The 22,924-nt window shown below is 49.5% G+C and overlaps 1 protein-coding gene across 1 annotated transcript in view; it reads right to left on the bottom strand.

Annotated features, from left to right (window-relative positions):
- LOC144772175 (NACHT, LRR and PYD domains-containing protein 12-like) overlaps positions 1 to 22,924 on the bottom strand; it is a 518,526-nt gene that overhangs the window by 99,913 nt on the left and 395,689 nt on the right. The window contains 2 exon segments of the mRNA XM_078656313.1: positions 6,859 to 6,986; positions 10,644 to 10,817. Coding sequence (XP_078512439.1) covers positions 6,899 to 6,986; positions 10,644 to 10,817 — 262 coding nt within the window. The 3' untranslated portion in view covers positions 6,859 to 6,898.

Raw genomic sequence — 22,924 nt, forward strand, 5'->3', positions numbered from 1 at the left:
TGATTTGCTTTCTATTCATCAACAGGTTCGAGAGGCGCTCCCTGATAACTCCACTGGTGAGGCTCACGATCTCCGCCCTGGGGATCACGTGATGGTCAAAGTATTTGAGCGATCCAGCAGTTTGGAACCGAGATGGCATGGCCCTGAGCAAGTGCTGCTGGCTACGCAAACTGCTGTGAGAGTCCCCAACAAGAAGCGGTGGATACATTCAGCGCACTGCCGACGTGTCTCTCCGGATCTGGTGAGCCCTGTGGTGCTATCCGACTACAGAAAGATTTTGGATACAGAAAAGAGCCCAGCTGTCACGCCTGATGAATTGGAGGGAGCCTTCCCGGACCACGTTGTTTCTGATAAAGTGAAGTACAATCTACGTCCCAGGAAATAAGATTCCTTTTGTGTTTTTGAAACTGGTTGGTAACTGCTCCGAGGTTTGTGAAACGGAAGCCGGGAATATCAAGGGGGGGGGGGATCAGTTCTGCCTAGTGTAGCGACACCCGTCTTGAATCCCGGAGAACAAATCAACGGCAGCCTCGGTCCAGAACCATCGTTTTATTTTTCCGCTTAGTGTTGCTTTTGAAGAGTATTGTTTTGTGAACTATGGCATCTCCTTCGACACGAAAAGGGAGAATTCTTGGTGCTGTTTTGTTTGTCTTGACCGTAGTGGTGATTGCAGTATTAGCTTGGACTATAGAACTATTGTTTCCCGTACGAGAACATTTGCTGTCCACCACTCCAAGTCCATCTGAACATTTTCATTTTACTTTGCCTTTTCACGAAGAAAGACATAGACAGACTTATTTGAATAACAGCTTTATTCAGATTTTGCATCATACTCATAACATGACCAACACGTCCAATTGTTGGGTATGTGGAATGTTGCCCGGACATCAGAAGAAGGGAGGAACACCACTCATTCCTCTCCCGTTTTCTCATAATGGTTCTTGTCATGCTTGGTACACTCTTCTTTTTACTCTGCGATGGCCAACGAAAGGTGGACTACTTTTTCGGTTGAATAAAATCTGCTATAACGACAAAGATGGCTATCCACACGCTGAAGGAACTAAATTTGAATGGGAAGAGTATCGTCCGGACAATGTTTCTACACCTCGTGTATATACGAATCAAAGACTTATAAATGTAACGAGCTCGCATATGATAACAGTCATTGAGACAAAGGCAGATTTGTGTATTAGAAATAAAGGTACAATCCCTGTAGGCCGCAGTGAATGTAATATTACACTTACCTTTGATACACCAACTGGAATTGCATTTGTAGCTTCACGTAACACATATTTCATTTGTGGAAGTAAGGGATACCATCGTCTACCATTGGGATGGTTAGGAACATGCTATATAGCTTTTGTATTACCACCTGTATTTATTGCTCCTCCCATGTACCACAATGATTACGTTCTGTACCATGATTTCATACTGAACAGAGTTAAACGAACAGTAGATCTTGATGAAATAGACCAGACTGATACCACTTTACAACAATATGTAGATTTCAATTTGGGGTTATTTTCGTTCGTAGGAGCTGCACTGAATAGCAGGAAGATAAGGCGGCTTACACGTGTGGTGGAAGCTGTCGCTAATGAAACTGCCTCTGCTTTAGGGAATATTACTGAGGAATTGCAAATTACCAGAATTGTGGCGCTCCAGAACCGAATGGTTCTAGATGTGATATTAGCTGATAGGGGCGGAGCATGCCGCGTCATCGGAAGTAGTTGTTGCGTGTACGTACCAGATAACTCACCTTCCGTATATGATTCGATTACAAAATTACATAAGATAGCTGCTGAGATCCACCCAGAAAATGGAACATGGACCTTTTCTGGTTGGTTCTGGACCCTGCTTAGTACTTGGGGTTGGAAATTATTAACGATTCTCTGTGTTTTTATTGGAGTACTATTTTCCCTTTGTCTATGTGTTCAATGTGGCCCTACAGTATGTTCCGTATGTATCACAACCTGTATTCCGTCTAAACGAGCTATTTTTAAGCAAGAGAAACTGACCAATGATGAAGTATTGAAAATAATGGCTATTAACATTGAGGATGAACATTCTGACTACGTTCACTATGAGGTAGCTTTTGCTAAACGCTAAAAGGGCCGTCTGTCGTGTTTTGGCAGCTCCTGAGTTAGCGTTTAGCACAGCTACACGGTCTTTTCTGTTAACTTGACCAAAACGAACGGGGGCCATTTTGACTCCCTCTGACTTCCGTTTTCTATGAACACGCTGCCTCGTGATCAGTGTGCCCTTTTGTCCTTTCTTGATACCCATGGTCCCTATTCTGCTCGGCAACAGGCTATTTTTAGTACTGGTCAAGCGCACATGCGCATCATGCATTTGCTGGTCACTCTTTAGGAATGTTAGTACTAACTGACCAGTGCTATTGAACTCCTCCCCCATGCTGGCTGTGTTCCAAAAATGACCTTATATGTACCTAAAATGTGTAACTTGTAACCGCCTATCTTTTTATTGTTATTAAACTGTATAAAAGAGGTCGCGCACCGATGTTCGGTGTGCTACTTCTTACATTGCCGAAGGGTGCTGTAGGAATGTACCACCACCCCATGGGGTCCTAATAAACTTGTCTTTTACCCTTTCCAGTGTCCGTGCCAACTTCTATACTAAGGAGTTCGAGAGTTTAGCAGAGTATGTAGGCCTGATATGAAACCAATACAACAGGGCGAGGCTCTCTGGAGCACCATCCTCAGCAGCGCGAGGCTCTCTGGAGCACCATCCTCAGCAGTGCCAGGCTCTCTGGAGCACCATCCTCAGCAGAGCGAGGCTCTCTGGAGCACCATACTCAGCAGTGCGAGGCTCTCTGGAGCACCATCCTCAGCAGGGCGAGGCTCTCTGGAGCACCATCCTCAGCAGCACAAGGCTCTCTGGAGCACCATCCTCAGCAGCGCGAGGCTCGTTGGAGCACCATCCTCAGCAGCGCGAGGCTCACGGGAGCACCATCCTCAGCAGCGCGAGGCTCTCTGGAGCACCATCCTCAGCAGCGCGAGGCTCTCTGGAGCCCCATCCTCAGCAGGGCGAGGCTCTCTGGAGCACCATCCTCAGCAGCGCCAGGCTCTCTGGAGCACCATCCTCAGCAGGGCAAGGCTCTCTGGAGCACCATCCTCAGCAGTGCCAGGCTCTCTGGAGCCCCAGCATCTGCAGCACGAGGCTCTCTGGAGCACCATCCTCAGCAGCGCGAGGCTCTCTGGAGCCCCATCCTCAGCAGGGTGAGGCTCTCTGGAGCCCCATCCTCAGCAGCGCCAGGCTCTCTGGAGCCCCATCCTCAGCAGGGCGAGGCTCTCTGAAGCACCATCCTCAGCAGCGCCAGGCTCTCTGGAGCCCCATCCTCAGCAGGGCGAGGCTCTCTGGAGCACCGTCCTCAGCAGGGCGAGGCTCTCTGGAGCACCATCCTCAGCAGGGCGAGGCTCTCTGGAGCACCATCCTCAGCAGTGCCAGGCTCTCTGGAGCACCATCCTCAGCAGTGCGAGGCTCTCTGGAGCCCCATCCTCAGCAGCGCCAGGCTCTCTGGAGCACCATCCTCAGCAGAGCGAGGCTCTCTGGAGCCCCATCCTCAGCAGCGCGAGGCTCTCTGGAGCACCATCCTCAGCAGTGCGAGGCTCTCTGGAGCACCATCCTCAGCAGCGCGAGGGTCTCTGGAGCACCATCCTCAGCAGCGCGAGGCTCTCTGAAGCCCCATCCTCAGCAGGGCGAGGCTCTCTGGAGCACCATCCTCAGCAGTGCCAGGCTCTCTGGAGCACCATCCTCAGCAGTGCGAGGCTCTCTGGGGCCCCATCCTCAGCAGCACCAGGCTCTCTGGAGCACCATCCTCAGCAGAGCGAGGCTCTCTGGAGCCCCATCCTCAGCAGCGCGAGGCTCTCTGGAGCGCCATCCTCAGCAGTGCGAGGCTCTCTGGACCCCATCCTCAGCAGTGCCAGGCTCTCTGGAGCCCCATCCTCAGCGGAGCGAGGCTCTCTGGAGCACCATCCTCAGCAGGGCGAGGCTCTCTGGAGCCCCATCCTCAGCAGGGCGAGGCTCTCTGGAGCACCATCCTCAGCAGGGCGAGGCTCTCTGGAGCCCAAGCATCTGCAGGGCGAGGCTCTCTGGAGCACCATCCTCAGCAGGGCGAGGCTCTCTGGAGCCCCATCCTCAGCAGCGCGAGACTCTCTGGAGCACCATCCTCAGCAGCGCCAGGCTCTCTGGAGCCCCATTCTCAGCAGCGCGAGGCTCTCTGGAGCCCCATCCTCAGCAGTGCCAGGCTCTCTGGAGCCCCATCCTCAGCAGTGCAAGGCTCTCTGGAGCACCATCCTCAGCAGGGCGAGGCTATCTGGAGCCCCATCCTCAGCAGTGCCATGGCTCTCTGGAGCACCATCCTCAGCAGGGCGAGGCTCTCTGGAGCACCATCCTCAGCAGCGCGAGGCTCCCTGGAGCACCATCCTCAGCAGCGCCAGGCTCTCTGGAGCACCATCCTCAGCAGTGCGAGGCTCTCTGGAGCACCATCCTCAGCAGCGCGAGGCTCTCTGGAGCACCATCCTCTGCAGCGCGAGGCTCTCTGGAGCACCATCCTCAGCAGCGCGAGGCTCCCTGGAGCCTCATCCTCAGAAGGGCGAGGCTCTCTGGAGCACCATCCTCAGCAGCGCCAGGCTCTCTGGAGCACCATCCTCAGCAGTGCGAGGCTCTCTGGAGCACCATCCTCAGCAGTGCGAGGCTCTCTGGAGCCCCATCCTCAGCAGGCAGAGGCTCTCTGGAGCCCCATCCTCAGCAGCGCGAGGCTCTCTTGAGCACCATCCTCAGCAGCGCCAGGCTCTCTGGAGCACCATCCTCAGCAGCGCCAGGCTCTATGGACAGACTCCTCTCTACGGACAGACTCCTCTCTATGGACAGACTCCTCTCTATGGACAGACTCCTCTCTATGGACAGACTCCTCTCTACGGACAGACTCCTCTCTATGGACAGACTCCTCTATGGACAGACTCCTCTCTATGGACAGACTCCTCTCTATGGACAGACTCCTCTCTATGAACAGACTCCTCTCTATGGACAGACTGCTCTCTAAGGACAGACCCCTCTCTATGGACAGACTCCTCTATGGACAGACTCCTCTCTACGGATAGACTCCTCTCTCTGGACAGACTCCTCTCTACGGACAGACTCCTCTCTATGGACAGACTCCTCTATGGGCAGACTCCTCTCTACGGACAGACTCCTCTCTACGGACAGACTCCTCTCTACGGACAGACTCCTCTCTATGGACAGACTCCTCTCTACGGACAGACTCCTCTCTACGGACAGACTCCTCTCTGTGGACAGACTCCTCTCTATGGACAGACTCCTCTCTATGGACAGACCCCTTTCTATGGACAGACTCCTCTCTATGTACAGACCCTTCTCTAAGGACAGACTCCTCTCTATGGACAGACTCCTCTCTATGGACAGACTCCTCTCTAAGGACAGACTGCTCTCTAAGGACAGACCCCTCTCTACGGACAGACTCCTCTCTATGGACAGACTCCTCTCTACGGACAGACTCCTCTCTGTGGACAGACTCCTCTCTATGGACAGACTCCTCTCTATGGACAGACCCCTCTCTATGGACAGACTCCTCTCTATGTACAGACCCTTCTCTAAGGACAGACTCCTCTCTATGGACAGACTCCTCTCTATGGACAGACTCCTCTCTAAGGACAGACTCCTCTCTATGGACAGACTCCTCTCTATGGACAGACTCCTCACTAAGGACAGACCCCTCTCTATGGACAGACTCCTCTCTACGGACAGACACCTCTCTGTGGACAGACTCCTCTCTATGGACAGACTCCTCTCTGTGGACAGACTCCTCTCTATGGACAGATTCCTCTCTGTGGACAGACTCCTCTCGGTGGACAGACTGCTCTCTATGGACAGACTCCTCTCTATGGACAGACTCCTCTATGGACAGACTCCTCTCTATGGACAGACTCCTCTCTATGGACAGACTCCTCTCTATGGACAGACTCCTCTCTGTGGACAGACTCCTCTCTACGGACAGACTGCTCTCTAAGGACAGACTCCTCTCTATGGACAGACTCCTCTCTATGGACAGACTCCTCTCTATGGACAGACTCCTCTCTGTGGACAGACTCCTCTCTACGGACAGACTGCTCTCTAAGGACAGACTCCTCTCTATGGACAGACTCCTCTCTATGGACTGACTCCTCTCTATGGACAGACTCCTCTCTATGAACAGACTCCTCTCTATGGACAGACTGCTCTCTAAGGACAGACCCCTCTCTATGGACAGACTCCTCTTTGGACAGACTCCTCTCTACGGACAGACTCCTCTCTCTGGACAGACTCCTCTCTATGGACAGACTCCTCACTAAGGACAGACCCCTCTCTATGGACAGACTCCTCTCTACGGACAGACTCCTCTCTGTGGACAGACTCCTCTCTATGGACAGACTCCTCTCTGTGGACAGACTCCTCTCTATGGACAGATTCCTCTCTGTGGACAGACTCCTCTCAGTGGACAGACTCCTCTCTATGGACAGACTCCTCTCTATGGACAGACTCCTCTCTATGGACAGACTCCTCTCTATGGACAGACTCCTCTCTACAGACAGACTCCTCCCTATGGACAGACTCCTTTCTATGAACAGACTGCTCTCTGCCGACAGAATGCACAGTTTTGAACACAAGCTACTCACAATCTCTGTAATTTAATATATGATAGTGTAATCTTAAAACATTTATTTTGAGTTGTGAGTAGAACATATGAATTCCTTTATTGTTGAATTTCCTCTGGGTCTGACGTGAACTGTAAACTCATGAGAACCATAGACCCCTCTCCCTGGACAGACTCAGGAATCTCACCTTGGAGTTCAGTTGTAGAGACCTCAGTCGCTGAAGCTTCTCAGTAGAGCTCCCCCGGTGACAGCTTCTCCAGGAGAGCTTCTCCCAGGTCTGCAGAGCACTCATGGGAGAGTTGAACACCCCCCAGGCTGTGGAACAAAAGCAGGTGCATCAGTCAGACCCGGGGTAACTCACCCACAGGGATTTCATACAAACTCTAAGCCCCGCCCTCCCCGAGGGCCGCCTCTGGCACACACCCTGCAGAGGAGCCCCTGTGTCCGTCTGTCATGTCCAGACCCCACCCAGGACGCGCCGCCCAATCAAACCCATGTCTGGAGCAGCACGGGAGTCTATGAAACCACACGCAGGAGCCTTGGTGCAGCGCACACCCTGGACTGATGCGCTTCAAGGAGCTCTTAGATGATTAAAGAAAAGGAGGCTCAGTGCAGTAAAAGCGTCGCTTAGGATCGCACCCCACAAAAAAGAGAGCGTTACCCCAGCTAAGCCAAAAGGGACCGGGCGGTTATAACTCACAAAGAACAAGATTCCCTTTGGTGCCACTGACCTCAAGTAGGATCCACTGAACCAGGTCACACGACCCAATGCTCAACGTCTAACAAGGCTATTTGTGTTGAAATTGTTTATTAAGAAAATTTCAAATAAGTCACAAATGCAGACACATATGCATAGGAAGTAATGAATCACAGTATAAATGAGGAAATCATTCATAAAATATAACAAAGGAGGTATAAAACAACACATCCTCTAGTATTCATAAGGCGAAATTCAGGGTAAAAAAGGAAAGAAAAGAAAGAGAAGAGAAAGAAAGGAAAAAAGGAAAAAGAAAGAAAAAGAAAAAGAAAGAGAAAGGAAGCCCCAGAGTAACAAACTAGTTGTGAAAAGAGATGGAAACAAGAAAAACGATAGGAAGCAGAAAAGAGAGAAGGAAGAGAAAGTAAGCATGTTACAAGGAAGGTGAATTTAAGAAGGAAGAGTAGTCGTAGAAGAAGAAGAAGTAGAGACAGAGTTATCATCCACTGTGGTCTCCAGGAATGGGGACCACACTTGCAGAAAAATGGAAGCTTGGTCCTGTAGACTGTAAATTATACGTTCATAAGAGGCAGTTTGTATCATTGCCACCAGCCATTCCTCCTGAGAAGGAGGTAAGGGAGATTTCCAGTGACGCAATATACAAATTTTTGCCGTGGCTAAAGCAGTATGGAGGAGACGGGTCTGTGGTTTAGTAAACTTGGAAAGGCCACGAAAGTCATGTAGAATTATGTTTGCAGAGGTAAAGGGTAAGAGCAATGACATAGAATGAGCCAAGGTGTTGCGTACAAAAAGCCAAAATGATCTGGTACGAGGGCACTCACATATAATGTGCGTTATGTCACAGCCGGAAGCAGAACACCTCCAACACAAAGAATGCGAAAGTAACTTAGCATGATGTAATTTGACCGGAGACCAGTGCCACTCATGAAGAATTTTAAAAATACAAAATTTAAGGCGAGCTTCACGAACACCCTTATGTAATCCTTCCAAAATGAGATCCCATTGAGTATCTGAGCATGTCACCGAGAGGCGTGTTTGCCATTTCAATTGAAGAGCTTTCGAAAGGGGATGCGAAAATAAAGGGTGCAAAAAAGTCTTATAGAGACCAGAAGTAACACCCTTAAAAGTTCCCCATGAATTCAAGTAAGATAAAATAGGAGAAGTGGACAATAGTTCAGGTGGGCAACTTAGATGTTTTGTGATAGCTTGCTGAAGATGAGAATATTTACAGGATTGAGTGGGCGGTAAATGAAATTCCTCATTTAGTTGGGAAAAGGATTTAAAATCGTCACCATGGAACAGTTGTTCCAGTGAATGAATACCAGCGTCCTGCCATAAAGGCCAGGATACAGTGCGACCTCGAACTCGAATAGCCGAATTAGACCATATAGGAGCATGAAAGTGAAGCCGCGAATTAGATTTAAGGAGACGGTGACTTCTTTGCCAAGACTTAAACATGGCGGATAGAATAGGATTTTTGGGGTCAAGAGAACTGGAACCCTTGCCATATAAAAGGGATAAACCAGGGCCAGAAGCCAATAAATGGCGTTCAAGTGGCACCCATTGAGGGATGTCCTTAGACTTAGGTAAAAAGAAAGAAAGATGAGAAAGATGAAGGGCAAGGGAATAGTGCTCGATAGAGGGAAGACCCAAACCTCCCTGCAATTGGTGGGATTTTAATTTTGCTAAGGTGAGACGCGGTTTAACTGTACCCCATAAAAAAATTTTTATTTTGGAATCAATGGACCGAAGAGTAGCCAAAGGAATAGTCAAAGGAAGCATACCCAGAACATAAAGAAAACGCGGTAAGGTGACCATCTTAATCGCCTGGACCCGTCCCCAAAGGGATAAACCCAGGGCTTTCCATTTCTCGAAGTCCCTTTGCATTTGCGCAATCAAGGGAGTTAAATTGTCCGTGACAATGTTATCCAATCCCCTATTGAGGAGTATTCCTAAATACTTAAGCCGAGAAGGTTGCCAGTGAAATGGAAAACCAGAGATTGCATTTGGTGCCGCGCTACTGACCCCATGTAGGATACACTGAACCAAGTCACGCGACCCAATGCTCGATGTCTAACAAGGCTATTTGAACAAAATCATTTTCATTGCATACATCTAAAAGCAATGGATAAAATACAATGAATTTTTTAAAAGAATTCTCTGTAAACATAGACTCTATTGGTTCAGTGCTCACTCTCACATCAGGATACATTGATTAATATTCAGTGAGGCCAAGGTTCATAATCAATTAGAAAACCTAAGTCACTATATTTCTGCTTTTAATCAGAAAGTAAAATGTAAAAAGTCTGTGGAGACCAGGTGGAAAGTCACTTAGAGACCCTTGGTCTATATATTTAGTTTTAGTTCAATCTAAAGAAAGTGAAACATATGGAGTCTCACCAAAATGTCTTTTAACAGAGAAATTCCAGGTGTGCAGACATATTTTTAATCGCTTTGCACCTTTTTAAAGATATGCTTTCTTCAATTAATCTCCTATGTAGTATCCTAAAGATAATGAACCCATTGTTAGTGTCACCTCACTAATGGTGCATTTACAGTATTGCTCAGGATCACACAATCTGCTCACGCAGGAAAGCTGGGAGTGAACGTTATATGTTTGTATTCCGTCTCAAAAGCCAACAGACATTCTGTCTCACATATCTGTCTGCTTTCTGTCTAACAGACCTACTTACATTCTGACTCACAGATCTACACACTGACTGTCAGGGGCTCGCTGCACCAGCTGGCAAATTAATGGCTCAACCGCTGCGCTTGCTGCCTACATGCCACCCGCTCACAGACACAGAAGCACACACAGGTACACACAGACGCACAGACGCACACACTAGGGGGTATCTCACACTTCCAGCGACGAGCAGCTGTCATTGGGCTGTCAAGAGGATGAGACCGGACTTTAAGGAACCATTAAGGGTCTTCCCCCGCCTCACACCCCCTTCAAGTTACGCCCCTGACCATATACTACTTATGGGCAGATCTGCGCCGTTGTTGACATTTTACTCCAAATACCTGAAAAACAAGCTTTAAAGTCTGCCCTTCTGCACCATTAGAGGGGCTTGTTCCAAACTCACTTCTCGGACTTGGGTCCCCCCCTTCACAACCCTCACTTATTGCACACCTTGTATTGTCATGGAACGGATGTGCGTTTTTCACATTATAAAATATATATGTATGAGCCCCACCTACGATGTATATTTAGAAATCAGTGACGTGATAAGAACTGCTCAGCTCTGTACCTCAGGGTCTGTAGTTTGCAGTTTGGGTGTTTGAGGCCTTCACACAACTTCTTCACTCCAGTGTCTCGCAGCTCTTCATTGTTGCCCAGGTCGAGCTCTGTGAGAGATGAGTTTGTTTCCAGGACAGAGGCGAGGTCTCCGCAGCATGAATCGGTGAGGGAGCAGCTCTCCAACCTGCAGGAGAGAAGAGACATGGAGAGGAGTAAAGCACAGCACAGACAGGGGCGTCACAGCTTCAGTTTCATCTTCATTTCCTTCCTGTCCTTGACTTACTCTCCTCTAGGGATACACCTAGGAGCGGTTTCTTTATTAGCGCGTCAGGGCTCAATAGAAATAACAGCCATCACGTTACCACAAAGTAGTAAGGAATGTATATTTATTGCCACATAAATCTTCATATGTAGAAACTAGAGCGAAGCTCCGTAAGAGAAACGCCATTTGTGTATTGAGAAATCTCCTCCTCCTGTGATGCGCCGTGCACGGCGTCACGCGTGCATAAAGGACATTATTAGTCCCGTGCTTGCAGGTGTGAGTTTCATTAATGGGGAACTACTGCTCAGGACCCACAACACAGTCAGTACCCTTGTTATACTCCTGGCCAGGGCCCACAACACAGTCAGTACCCTTGTTATACTACTGGCCAGGACCCACAACACAGTCAGTACCCTTGTTATACTACTGGCCAGGACCCACAACACAGTCAGTACCCTTGTTATACTCCTGGCCAGGGCCCACAACACAGTCAGTACCCTTGTTATACTACTGGCCAGGGCCCACAGCACAGTCAGTACCCTTGCTATACTACTGGCCAGGGCCCACAACACAGTCAGTACCCTTGTTATACTACTGGCCAGGACCCACAACACAGTCAGTACCCTTGTTATACTCCTGGCCAGGGCCCACAACACAGTCAGTACCCTTGTTATACTGCTGCCCAGGACCCACGACACAGTCAGTACCCTTGTTATACTCCTGGCCAGGGCCCACAACACAGTCAGTACCCTTGTTATACTACTGGCCAGGGCCCACAATACAGTCAGTACCCTTGTTATACTACAGGCCAGGACCCACAACACAGTCAGTACCCTTGTTATACTACAGGCCAGGACCCACAACACAGTCAGTACCCTTGTTATACTACAGGCCAGGACCCACAACACAGTCAGTACCCTTGTTATACTCCTGGCCAGGGCCCACAACACAGTCAGTACCCTTGTTATACTACTGGCCAGGGCCCACAACACAGTCAGTACCCTTGTTATACTACAGGCCAGGGCCCACAACACAGTCAGTACCCTTGTTATACTACAGGCCAGGGCCCATAACACAGTCAGTACCCTTGTTATACTACTGGCCAGGACCCACAACACAGTCAGTACCCTTGCTATACTACTGGCCAGGGCCCACAACACAGTCAGTACCCTTGTTATACTACTGCCCAGGACCACAACACAGTCAGTACCCTTGTTATACTACTGCCCAGGACCCACAACACAGTCAGTACCCTTGCTATACTCCTGGCCAGGGCCCACAACAACAGTCAGTACCCTTGTTATACTACTGGCCAGGGCCCACAATACAGTCAGTACCCTTTTTATACTACAGCCCAGGGCCCACAACACAGTCAGTACCCTTGTTATACTACTGACCAGGGCCCACAACACAGTCAGTACCCTTGTTATACTCCTGGCCAGGGCCCACAACACAGTCAGTACCCTTGTTATACTACTGCCCAGGACCACAACACAGTCAGTACCCTTGTTATACTACTGGCCAGGGCCCACAACACAGTCAGTACCCTTGTTATACTACTGCCCAGGACCCACAACACAGTCAGTACCCTTGTTATACTACTGCCCAGGACCACAACACAGTCAGTACCCTTGTTATACTACTGGCCAGGGCCCACAACACAGTCAGTACCCTTGTTATACTACTGCCCAGGACCCACAACACAGTCAGTACCCTTGTTATACTACTGCCCAGGACCCACAACACAGTCAGTACCCTTGTTATACTACTGGCCAGGGCCCACAATACAGTCAGTACCCTTGTTATACTCCTGGCCAGGGCCCACAACACAGTCAGTACCCTTGTTATACTCCTGGCCAGGGCCCACAACACAGTCAGTACCCTTGTTATACTACTGCCCAGGACCACAACACAGTCAGTACCCTTGTTATACTACTGCCCAGGACCACAACACAGTCAGTACCCTTGTTATACTACTGGCCAGGGCCCACAACACAGTCAGTACCCTTGTTATAATACAGGCCAGGGCCCACAACACAGTCAGTACCCTTGTTATACTCCTGGCCAGGGCCCACAACACAGTCAGTACCCTTGTTATACTACTGTCCAGGGCCCACAGAACAGTCAGTAACCTTGTTATACTACTGGCCAGGGCCCACAGTACAGTCAGTACCCTTGTTATACTACTGGCCAGGGCCCACAGCACAGTCAGTACCCTTGATATACTACTGGCCAGGACCCACAACACAGTCAGTACCCTTGCTATACTACTGCCCAGGGCCCACAACACAGTCAGTACCCTTGTTATACTACTGGCCAGGGCCCACAACACAGTCAGTACCCTTGTTATACTACTGCCCAGGACCCACGACACAGTCAGTACCCTTGTTATACTACTGGCCAGGGCCCACAGCACAGTCAGTACCCTTGCTATACTACTGGCCAGGGCCCATAACACAGTCAGTACCCTTGTTATACTATTGGCCAGGACCCACGACACAGTCAGTACACTTGTTATACTACTGGCCAGGGCCCACAACACAGTCAGTACACTTGTTACACTACTGGCCAGGGCCCACAACACGGTCAGTACCCTTGTTATACTACTGGCCAGGGCCCACAACACAGTCAGTACCCTTGTTATACTCCTGGCCAGGGCCCACAACACAGTCAGTACCCTTTTTATACTACAGCCCAGGGCCCACAACACAGTCAGTACCCTTGTTATACTACTGACCAGGGCCCACAACACAGTCAGTACCCTTGTTATACTCCTGGCCAGGGCCCACAACACAGTCAGTACCCTTGTTATACTACTGCCCAGGACCACAACACAGTCAGTACCCTTGTTATACTACTGGCCAGGGCCCACAACACAGTCAGTACCCTTGTTATACTCCTGGCCAGGGCCCACAACACAGTCAGTACCCTTGTTATACTACTGCCCAGGACCACAACACAGTCAGTACCCTTGTTATACTACTGGCCAGGGCCCACAACACAGTCAGTACCCTTGTTATACTACAGGCCAGGGCCCACAACACAGTCAGTACCCTCGTTATACTCCTGGCCAGGGCCCACAACACAGTCAGTACCCTTGTTATACTACTGGCCAGGGCCCACAGCACAGTCAGTACCCTTGATATACTACTGGCCAGGGCCCACAGCACAGTCAGTACCCTTGCTATACTACTGGCCAGGGCCCACAACACAGTCAGTACCCTTGTTATACTGCTGCCCAGGACCACAACACAGTCAGTACCCTTGTTATACTACTGGCCAGGGCCCACAGCACAGTCAGTACCCTTGCTATACTACTGGCCAGGGCCCATAACACAGTCAGTACCCTTGTTATACTATTGGCCAGGACCCACGACACAGTCAGTACACTTGTTATACTACTGGCCAGGGCCCACAACACAGTCAGTTCCCTTGTTATACTACTGGCCAGGACCCACGACACAGTCAGTACACTTGTTATACTACTGGCCAGGGCCCACAGCACAGTCAGTACCCTTGCTATACTACTGGCCACGGCCCACGACACAGTCAGTACCCTTGTTATACTACTGGCCAGGGCCCACAACACAGTCAGTACCCTTGTTATACTACTGGCCAGGACCCACGACACAGTCAGTACACTTGTTATACTTCTGGCCAGGACCCACGACACAGTCAGTACACTTGTTATACTACTGGCCAGGGCCCACAACACAGTCAGTACCCTTGTTATACTACTGGCCAGGACCCACGACACAGTCAGTACACTTGTTATACTACTGGCCAGGACCCACGACACAGTCAGTACACTTGTTATACTACTGGCCAGGGCCCACAACAAAGTCAGTACCCTTGTTATACTACTGGCCAGGACCCACGACACAGTCAGCACCCTTGTTATACTACTGGCCAGGGCCCACAGCACAGTCAGTACCCTTGCTATACTACTCTCCAGGGCCCACAACACAGTCAGTACCCTTGTTATACTATTGGCCAGGACCCACGACACAGTCAGTACACTTGTTATACTACTGGCCAGGACCCACAACACAGTCAGTACACTTGTTATACTAAAGGCCAGGGCCCACAACACAGTCAGTACACTTGTTATACTACTGGCCAGGGCCCACAACACAGTCAGTACCCTTGTTATGCTACTGGCCAGGACCCACGACACAGTCAGTACACTTGTTATACTACTGGCCAGGGCCCACAACACAGTCAGTACCCTTGTTATACTACTGGCCAGGACCCACGACACAGTCAGTACCCTTGATATACTACTGGCCAGGACCCACGACACAGTCAGTACACTTGTTATACTACTGGCCAGGACCCACGACACAGTCAGTACCCCTGCTATACTACTGGCCAGGGCCCACAACACAGTCAGTACCCTTGTTATACTATTGGCCAGGACCCACGACACAGTCAGTACCCTTGTTATACTCTTGGTCAGGGCCCACAACACAGTCAGTACACTTGTTATACTACTGGCCAGGACCCACGACACAGTCAGTACACTTGTTATACTACTGACCAGGGCCCACAACACAGTCAGTACCCTTGTTATACTACGGCCCCTGACCCACAACACAGCCAGTACCCTTGTTATACTACTGGCCAGGGCCCACAACACAGTCAGTACCCTTGTTATACTGATAGAGCAAGAATTCGCATCGCGACTTGCTCGAGTCAAGAACCTCGAATCTTTTATAATCCTATAATCCAATTTGTTCGTTTTACTAATTTTACGTATTTTTGAATATGCGTGTGTATCGTAGTGATGCTTGCCATGTGTTTCATTAATATGAATAACCCTTGTATATAATAATGGCCGCTGCTTGAATTTTGCTTCTGCGCATGCGTTAGACACACTCACGTGATGTGACGTAGTTGCAGTTCTGGAGGGAAAGGGTGCGCATGCGTAATAGCCATAAAATGGCTGTCATTGTAATAACGTGGTGAAGCTTGCACCGCTGCTCTTGTGTTATTGTCTGTTGCACTTACCCTTAATTGCATAGTATATTTTTATAAGTAAGAAATATAAAGTAGTTATTCATGATATATGGTACATTCATTCATTTCTATGTTTTAATTTGTTTTCGCTTACTTTTCATGTATCGCGGCAAATGGGGGTCTGAATGTACCAAGAGCCATCTTGAAGGTCCCTTCCACGCATGCTCACGCAGCCCGGGAGAGATGTAGCCTTGAGCAGTGGAACTCAGCCAGCTGGCAGCCACAGTCAAGATGCTCCTGAGAAAAGGACCTGCGACCCAGCAGGACGGAGTTGGCTGTACCCAAGTTGAAACATTTGTTAATATTTCATTGTATTCCAAAGATTTGTCTCATGAGAACCCCAATCTTGTTAGGCGGTACCCTAGAATGTAAATTAGGTCTTAGAAAAGTCTGTTCTGATTGGTGTGTTAACCCATCCTACCTTAGAACCAATCGAAATTGGGGATTCTGACACTTTGCAACATTGGGGGGTGGTGCACTGACCCGAAAACAGTATAACTAGCCTAGGTTCACCTAGGGAATTTGTCCGACTTGTCTGAATTAGCTGACCTGTCACTGACCCAACGCACTCAATAGGTGACCAAATTTACAGAGCGCTGCGGAGCACTCTGTCCGAATTTGACCATAGACTCAAAGGTTTTACTAAACCTTAAGTGCTGGCGGAGCACTTTGCTGGAAAGTTCGCTAACCCAATCGGGGTTCTGACCGGTAGCTGCAGAGAGGGTGGAGCGCAGGCGTTGCTTCTGAACTGCGGGTGCTGGTCGTGTCCTGGTGGTCCTGTCCTGATCCTAATCTGGTTTTCCTGTCCTGTCCTGTGGTGTCCATTCTGCACCTGCTGTCCCATTGATGACTATCCTTCCTTGGGGTATTTCCTGTCCTTAACTGACCCGTGGCCAGGGTTGGTCTTCACACCAGTCTAGGTAAATATCTCACTGAAACTCTAAACTGCACCTTTCTATTTTTCTGTCTTTGCTTCAATAAAGACATACCTTTGCATACGATAATTTTCCATGCTTTCCGCAACCATTGCATATCATAAAGTCAGTTGCATTTAATTTCATAGCGTGTTCCTATGTTACCCTACCTTTTAGAAATCATTTTCTCCATTGCAGTTTGCAATCTTCTGATGTGGTCTATAATTTTCTCTTATAAAACTGACTAAAGTAATTTTCTAGATTTATAGCGTGTTCCCTTTATCATTCCTTCCTATCAATGTATAGGATCACTGAGTTTATTCCAACTTTAAGTATTTCCCAATAGTGTAACTCTAGTACTTGCATAAGTTTGCCCATTTATAGATGTCCATTCTTGAATTACATTTTTTTACTCTACTTAGCATGTTCCCTGTTCACTATTATTTAGAAAAACCCAAATGGTTGCCCTTACATTGTTCCTTTATGGTTATATGATTTTTGTTATCTTGATTATCGACTGCCTTTTAACTGTAAGCCTAATGCTCTTAGAAGACGAATTCTAGATAAAAATCTTAAAACTTCCCAGTTGTCCGTGGTCATTTTATGAAATATCAAGGTTTATAAAGTTGGGTTTGTATTTTGCCTGCCTTTCTTTACAGCTAGCTCCCTGATTCATCGTGTCATTAGGTACCCGTAACGGTGGATGGTAAGTCGGGTACACTTGAAACAATCGAAAGGACTCATGGTTATTGGTAGTAGATTGTAAGGTCACCTGATTAATGTAGATGGAGAATTAAAGTATATGGGCCCGAAACCAAGTGGTGAAATTATTGGTTGGGTGACCTGCGATCTCTATCAATACTACTGGCCAGGACCCACAGCACAGTCAGTACCCTTGTGGGACGAGGTGTTTATTCACAAAATAAAATAGTATATTGAAAAATAAACGAACATCTCATATTGGGTACTTTTCAGGTGTTCATATTTTGGAGTGCGGACATAAGATAAGGGATAGACGGCACAAGTGTGAATTTGCCAGGATGGGTGAGTAATCCCTCTTTATATAAGTAATTAGATTACAAAAGCACTCCTCATTGTCAATGTTTAACTCGTAATGTTGGCTCCTGGGTAAGTATTCATTTATCTCCACTAGGTCTCACCCTATAGTGGTGCTTTCCGTAGATCGGCTGTGCTGATAAACTTCTGACCCAAAATAGCGAATTTGGGGTCAAGGGCTTACTGCTGTTCACCTGCAGGTGGGTTCTGTTTTCTTACAATCACCCGACCTCGGGATTGTTATGGAATTACTATGAAATGTTGTTTTGTTGGAAGTTAACATTTTTCACCAAAGTTCCTGTCACGGATATTGTTTCTCTTGCCTGTCTTGATGCTTGTACACGTCACTTGAGACGCTGATATTTGGTAATAAACACAGTATTTGTCTTTTTAATGTGTATTCCTGCCCGATCTACACGCAGGCATCTGTGGGGCTGTCAGAGAAGTGTGTTCATCCAGGGTGGAGACAGACACGTCTCCACCGCGGTCAAGCTATGGTCGGCCTGCTTTCAAATTCAGCGTTCAGCCATAATGTTGGCGGTAAGAACTCCTCGTCACAACAGAGTATGCTCATCGCCAACATTTAAATCAGGCCTAAGTCTATGAGTCTGACTCAGATAATCCGTTTCTGGGTTTGTGATTCATTCAGCAAAGGGTGAACTTATCTCCAGAGACAAAAAGTTCAGATTATAAAGAAAGATCTGATCAGTTTTGAGAAACAACAAATTCTCTCTTCAAATGTTACCCATGATAGTGGGTTTGTTGCCTCCATCTATTTAGGCCATGTTTCCTGCCCCTCTTCACTCCCATCTGTTCAGCGTTTCAAGGCGCTACATTTGAGACAGACCCTCTCGTTCTCAGCTTTAATTTCAGTGTCGGAAGATGCGAGCGAGGTTTGTTCTACCGAATGGAGGCTTCTAATGGAAGACGTATCATTGGCCCGGTTCCTTATATCTCGTTACAGTTAAATACAAGTGAGTGAGGCTGGGAGGCTCGAGGGGGACAGGTCGTAACGAGAGGAAGTTGTTCTTGAGAAGAGACTCGACGCAAATGACCCTGTCAGAGCTTTCAGCAGGTTCCTTCGACACAAAAATAATATCCCTCCTCCTTTGACTGTGATCCTCAGAATGTAAGTGCGACCCTGGCTCGTGGTCACCTGTGTCCGGGTCTGGTGGCGCAGTGGACTGAAGCATCCACTGCAGGGGCCTGGGTTCGACCTCATGGTCACAGGTTCTAATCACAGAGGGTACACTCAACCTTTCATCCGTCTGAGGTCGATAAAATGAGTACCATTGAGGTGGGTAACAATATACATCTGTTTTTCAGCGCCTTGAGACCCTTGGGTGATACGTGTGCTTTACAAATAACCATGTTATGTGATGTTATGACCCTTCAGGAGGTGCGGGTGCAAACTGTTCCCACCTGCTGCTGAGATTCAAGTGCAACATTCAGGATGGAAACCATGTGAGGTAGCTCAGTCGGTAATGCACATGTCCGAGTTCTTTGGGTAACCTGCAGCCATTCATTTCAACTCTGTGTGTTTTCAGTGGCCCTGCAGCCATGGGAGGGGCCCAACAGGCAGAGGAGTGTGGACACAGAATTATTCCCAGCGCTTCCTCTGATGCCTGGGTGCTCTTGCGCACATCTGTCCCCCTACGGGCTCTGTGATGCACTTCTACAGAAAAGAAGCATCAGCTTCTCAGCAGCGATGAGGGGCCACGAGCAGCCGAGAGTCCAGGGAGGGGGTCTCCCCGTCACCCTGCACCCTCCATCAGAGATGCACAGAACTGCCTGAGGGGGGGGGTGTTAGTTTACAGTGCAGTGGGCAGGGTGCAGTGTGACTGCCGTGTGAAGTGGGGCAAGGAGGCTTCTGGAATGAGGATGGAGGGCAGGAGAGCAGTGCGGGGGCAGTGCTGCAGATGCAGGGGGGAGGGGTGGCAGACAGCAGGAGTTGTAGTGTTCAGGGGGTGTCCTCTGATGTAGGTCAGCTGTGCTGACAGGGTGCTGAGAGAGACTGCGGATGCAGTGTTGGCGGGAGGACAGTGGTGGATCTGTGCTGTGGGTGCAGTGTTGGTGGGACAACAGTGGTGGACCTGTGCTGCGGATGCAGTGTTGGCGGGAGGACAGTGGTGGCGCTGTGCTGTGGGTGCAGTGTTGGCGGGAGGACAGTGGTGGCACTGTGCTGCGGATGCAGTGTTGGCGGGAGGACAGTGGTGGCGCTGTGCTGTGGGTGCAGTGTTGGCGGGAGGACAGTGGTGGCACTGTGCTGTAGATGCAGTGTTGGAAGGAGGACAGTGGTGGCGCTGTGCTGCGGATGCAGTGTTGGCGGGAGGACAGTGCTGGACCTGTGCTGCGGATGCAGTGCTGGCAGGACAGGAGGACAGTGCTGGTGGTGTACTGTGGATACAGTGTTGGCAGGAGGACAGTGGTGGCGCTGAGCTGCGGATGCAGTGCTGGTAGGACAGGAGGACAGTGGTGGTGCTGTGCTATGGATGCAGTGTTGGCAGGAGGACAGTGGTGGACCTGTGCTGCGGATGAAGTGCTGGCAGGAGAACAGTGGTGGCGCTGTACTGCGGATGCAGTGCTGGCAGGACAGGAGGACAGTGCTGGTGGTGTACTGTGGATGCAGTGTTGGCAGGAGGACAGTGGTGGACCTGTGCTGAGGATGCAGTGTTGGCAGGAGGACAGTGGTGGCGCTGTGCTGCTGATGCAGGGGGCAGGAGGACAGTGGTGGCGCTGTGCTGCGGATGCAGTGCTGGTAGGACAGGAGGAAAGTGGTGGTGCTGTGCTATGGATGCAGTGTTGGCAGGAGGACAGTGGTGGACCTGTGCTGCGGATGCAGTGCTGGCAGGAGAACAGTGGTGGCGCTGTGCTGCGGATGCAGTGCTGGCAGGACAGGAGGAAAGTGGTGGTGCTGTGCTATGGATGCAGTGTTGGCAGGAGGACAGTGGTGGACCTGTGCTGCGGATGCAGTGCTGACAGGAGAACAGTGGTGGCGCTGTGCTGCGGATGCAGTGTTGGCAGGAGGACAGTGGTGGCGCTGTGCTGCGGATGCAGGGGGCAGGAGGACAGTGGTGGACCTGTGCTGCGGATGCAGTGTTGGCAGGAGGACAGTGGTGGCGCTGTGCTGCGGATGCAGGGGGCAGGAGGACAGTGGTGGACCTGTGCTGCGGATGCAGGGGGCAGGAGGACAGTGGTGGCGCTGTGCTGTGGATACAGTGTTGGCAGGAGGACAGTGGTGGACCTGTGCTGCAGATGCAGTGTTGGCAGGAGGACAGTGGTGGCGCTGTGCTGCGGATGCAGGGGGCAGGAGGACAGTGGTGGCGCTGTGCTGCGGATGCAGGGAGCAGTGGCTCACATGGGGGGGCATTGCTGGCTGCCCGGTGAACGGTAGCATGAACTTATCGCGCCTCTGTAGGACATCTTGCTCTCCAAGGAAGAGGTGTGGCGCAGCGGCTAGGGTGCCTGACTCCGGACTACAGGGTTCATGGTTTGATCCCCGGCGCCGGCTGCAGGTCAGCCCAGCACCGTGTGACTCTGGGCAATAGCTCGCTTAATCTTCCCGAGGGCCCCCAGCGCGGTACACCTCTCCAGAGGTAGCTGTGCGCTTTACAAATACTGGTATTTCAGTTCATTTCATTTCCCAGGAGCTGTGAAATGGCGCAGGGTGTGACCGTGGACAGATATCGCGCTCGTTTGGTGAAAGTTTGCACAGTGTCCCATCCCCCCGCATGCACAGGTGTCTCCTAAGAGATAAAAAATATCTGTTAGTGATATATGCCATGTCCATGAAATACAAGCAACACACTGGCGTTCCATCGCTGACCAGATATCGCCTCTGGAAATATCGTGATACAAAAATATTGAATGGAATATTGATATATAAAATATTGTGACATGAATATCGATGTAAACAATATCCTATACTTATAATGGTGAATACAAAAATATCAGGAACAAATATTGTTGGCATTTATATCACTGTATACAATATCCTCTACGGACAGACTCCTCACTATGGACAGACTCCCACCTACAGACAGACCCTCGTTATGGACAGACTCCTCTCTACGGACAGACCCCTTTCTATGCTGAGACTCCTCTCTATGGACGAACCACTCTCTATGGAAGGACTGAAGACTCTGTCCGTAGACAGCAGTCTGTCCATAGTGTATATGGTGTCGACGATGTTTCGATCCCTATGCTAAGATGAGGGGATCATCCTCAGGACATTGTAATTCATACCTGTGTTAAATTTCCTTATCTACTTCAAGCCCATGTGGAAAAGTAAATTTTGCCATGTTCTGTGTCCCTACGTGTCCTCCATCCCATGCTGTATGTGCATGATTAATATGCATATGTATTCCCCATGATCGATTAAAGACGCAATTACAGTTGTGTCCATCTCTAGTATGCCAGTTTCCAGTTCTCGTGAAAGCTACGAGTATTAGGCCTATGTAAAGCTACGTTGCCACGTTTCTCAGTGTGCACGTTATTTCATTGTAAAAAATCCCCGTTTCTAGGCCTCAAAAGGGCCCGGACTCAGATTCAGCTCCTGTCTCCTGAACCCTCGCTGAGGAGCGATACAGCCCCCACCTGTATCCCTGACCCTTCACTTACTTCCTGCCTCACAGTGCCCGGCTCGGCCTGGCTCTGCCTCCAGTCTGCCAAGAGTATGTTATGATTCTAGTTATCAGTCCAGCCCTCCTTCTCTGCATTCCTAAGCTACTGAATCGCATCAATAGTTTCAGTCATCGTCTAGCCTTTACGTCTCCATGTAAGAGAAATACTGTATTTATGGTCATTTAATATTCCTCAACACGCACTACATGTAGAATAATGCATGCACCAGTCTTAGTGTCTGTTAGCCTTTACCCCGATAACTTTTGGATTCTATCAACATGTTCTCTAAAACATCAGATACTAGATAGTGTTTAGGTACATGTCGCTCTGACTCTCCAGACTTTCGTCTCTCCTTCTAGCGCAGAAGTCATAGCCCCCAGCTTCTCCCTGGTAACACGTCATTGTCAGTTTGCGCGC

The sequence above is a fragment of the Lissotriton helveticus genome, chromosome 8 (assembly GCF_964261635.1).
Source record: "Lissotriton helveticus chromosome 8, aLisHel1.1, whole genome shotgun sequence".
NCBI lineage: Eukaryota > Metazoa > Chordata > Amphibia > Caudata > Salamandridae > Lissotriton > Lissotriton helveticus.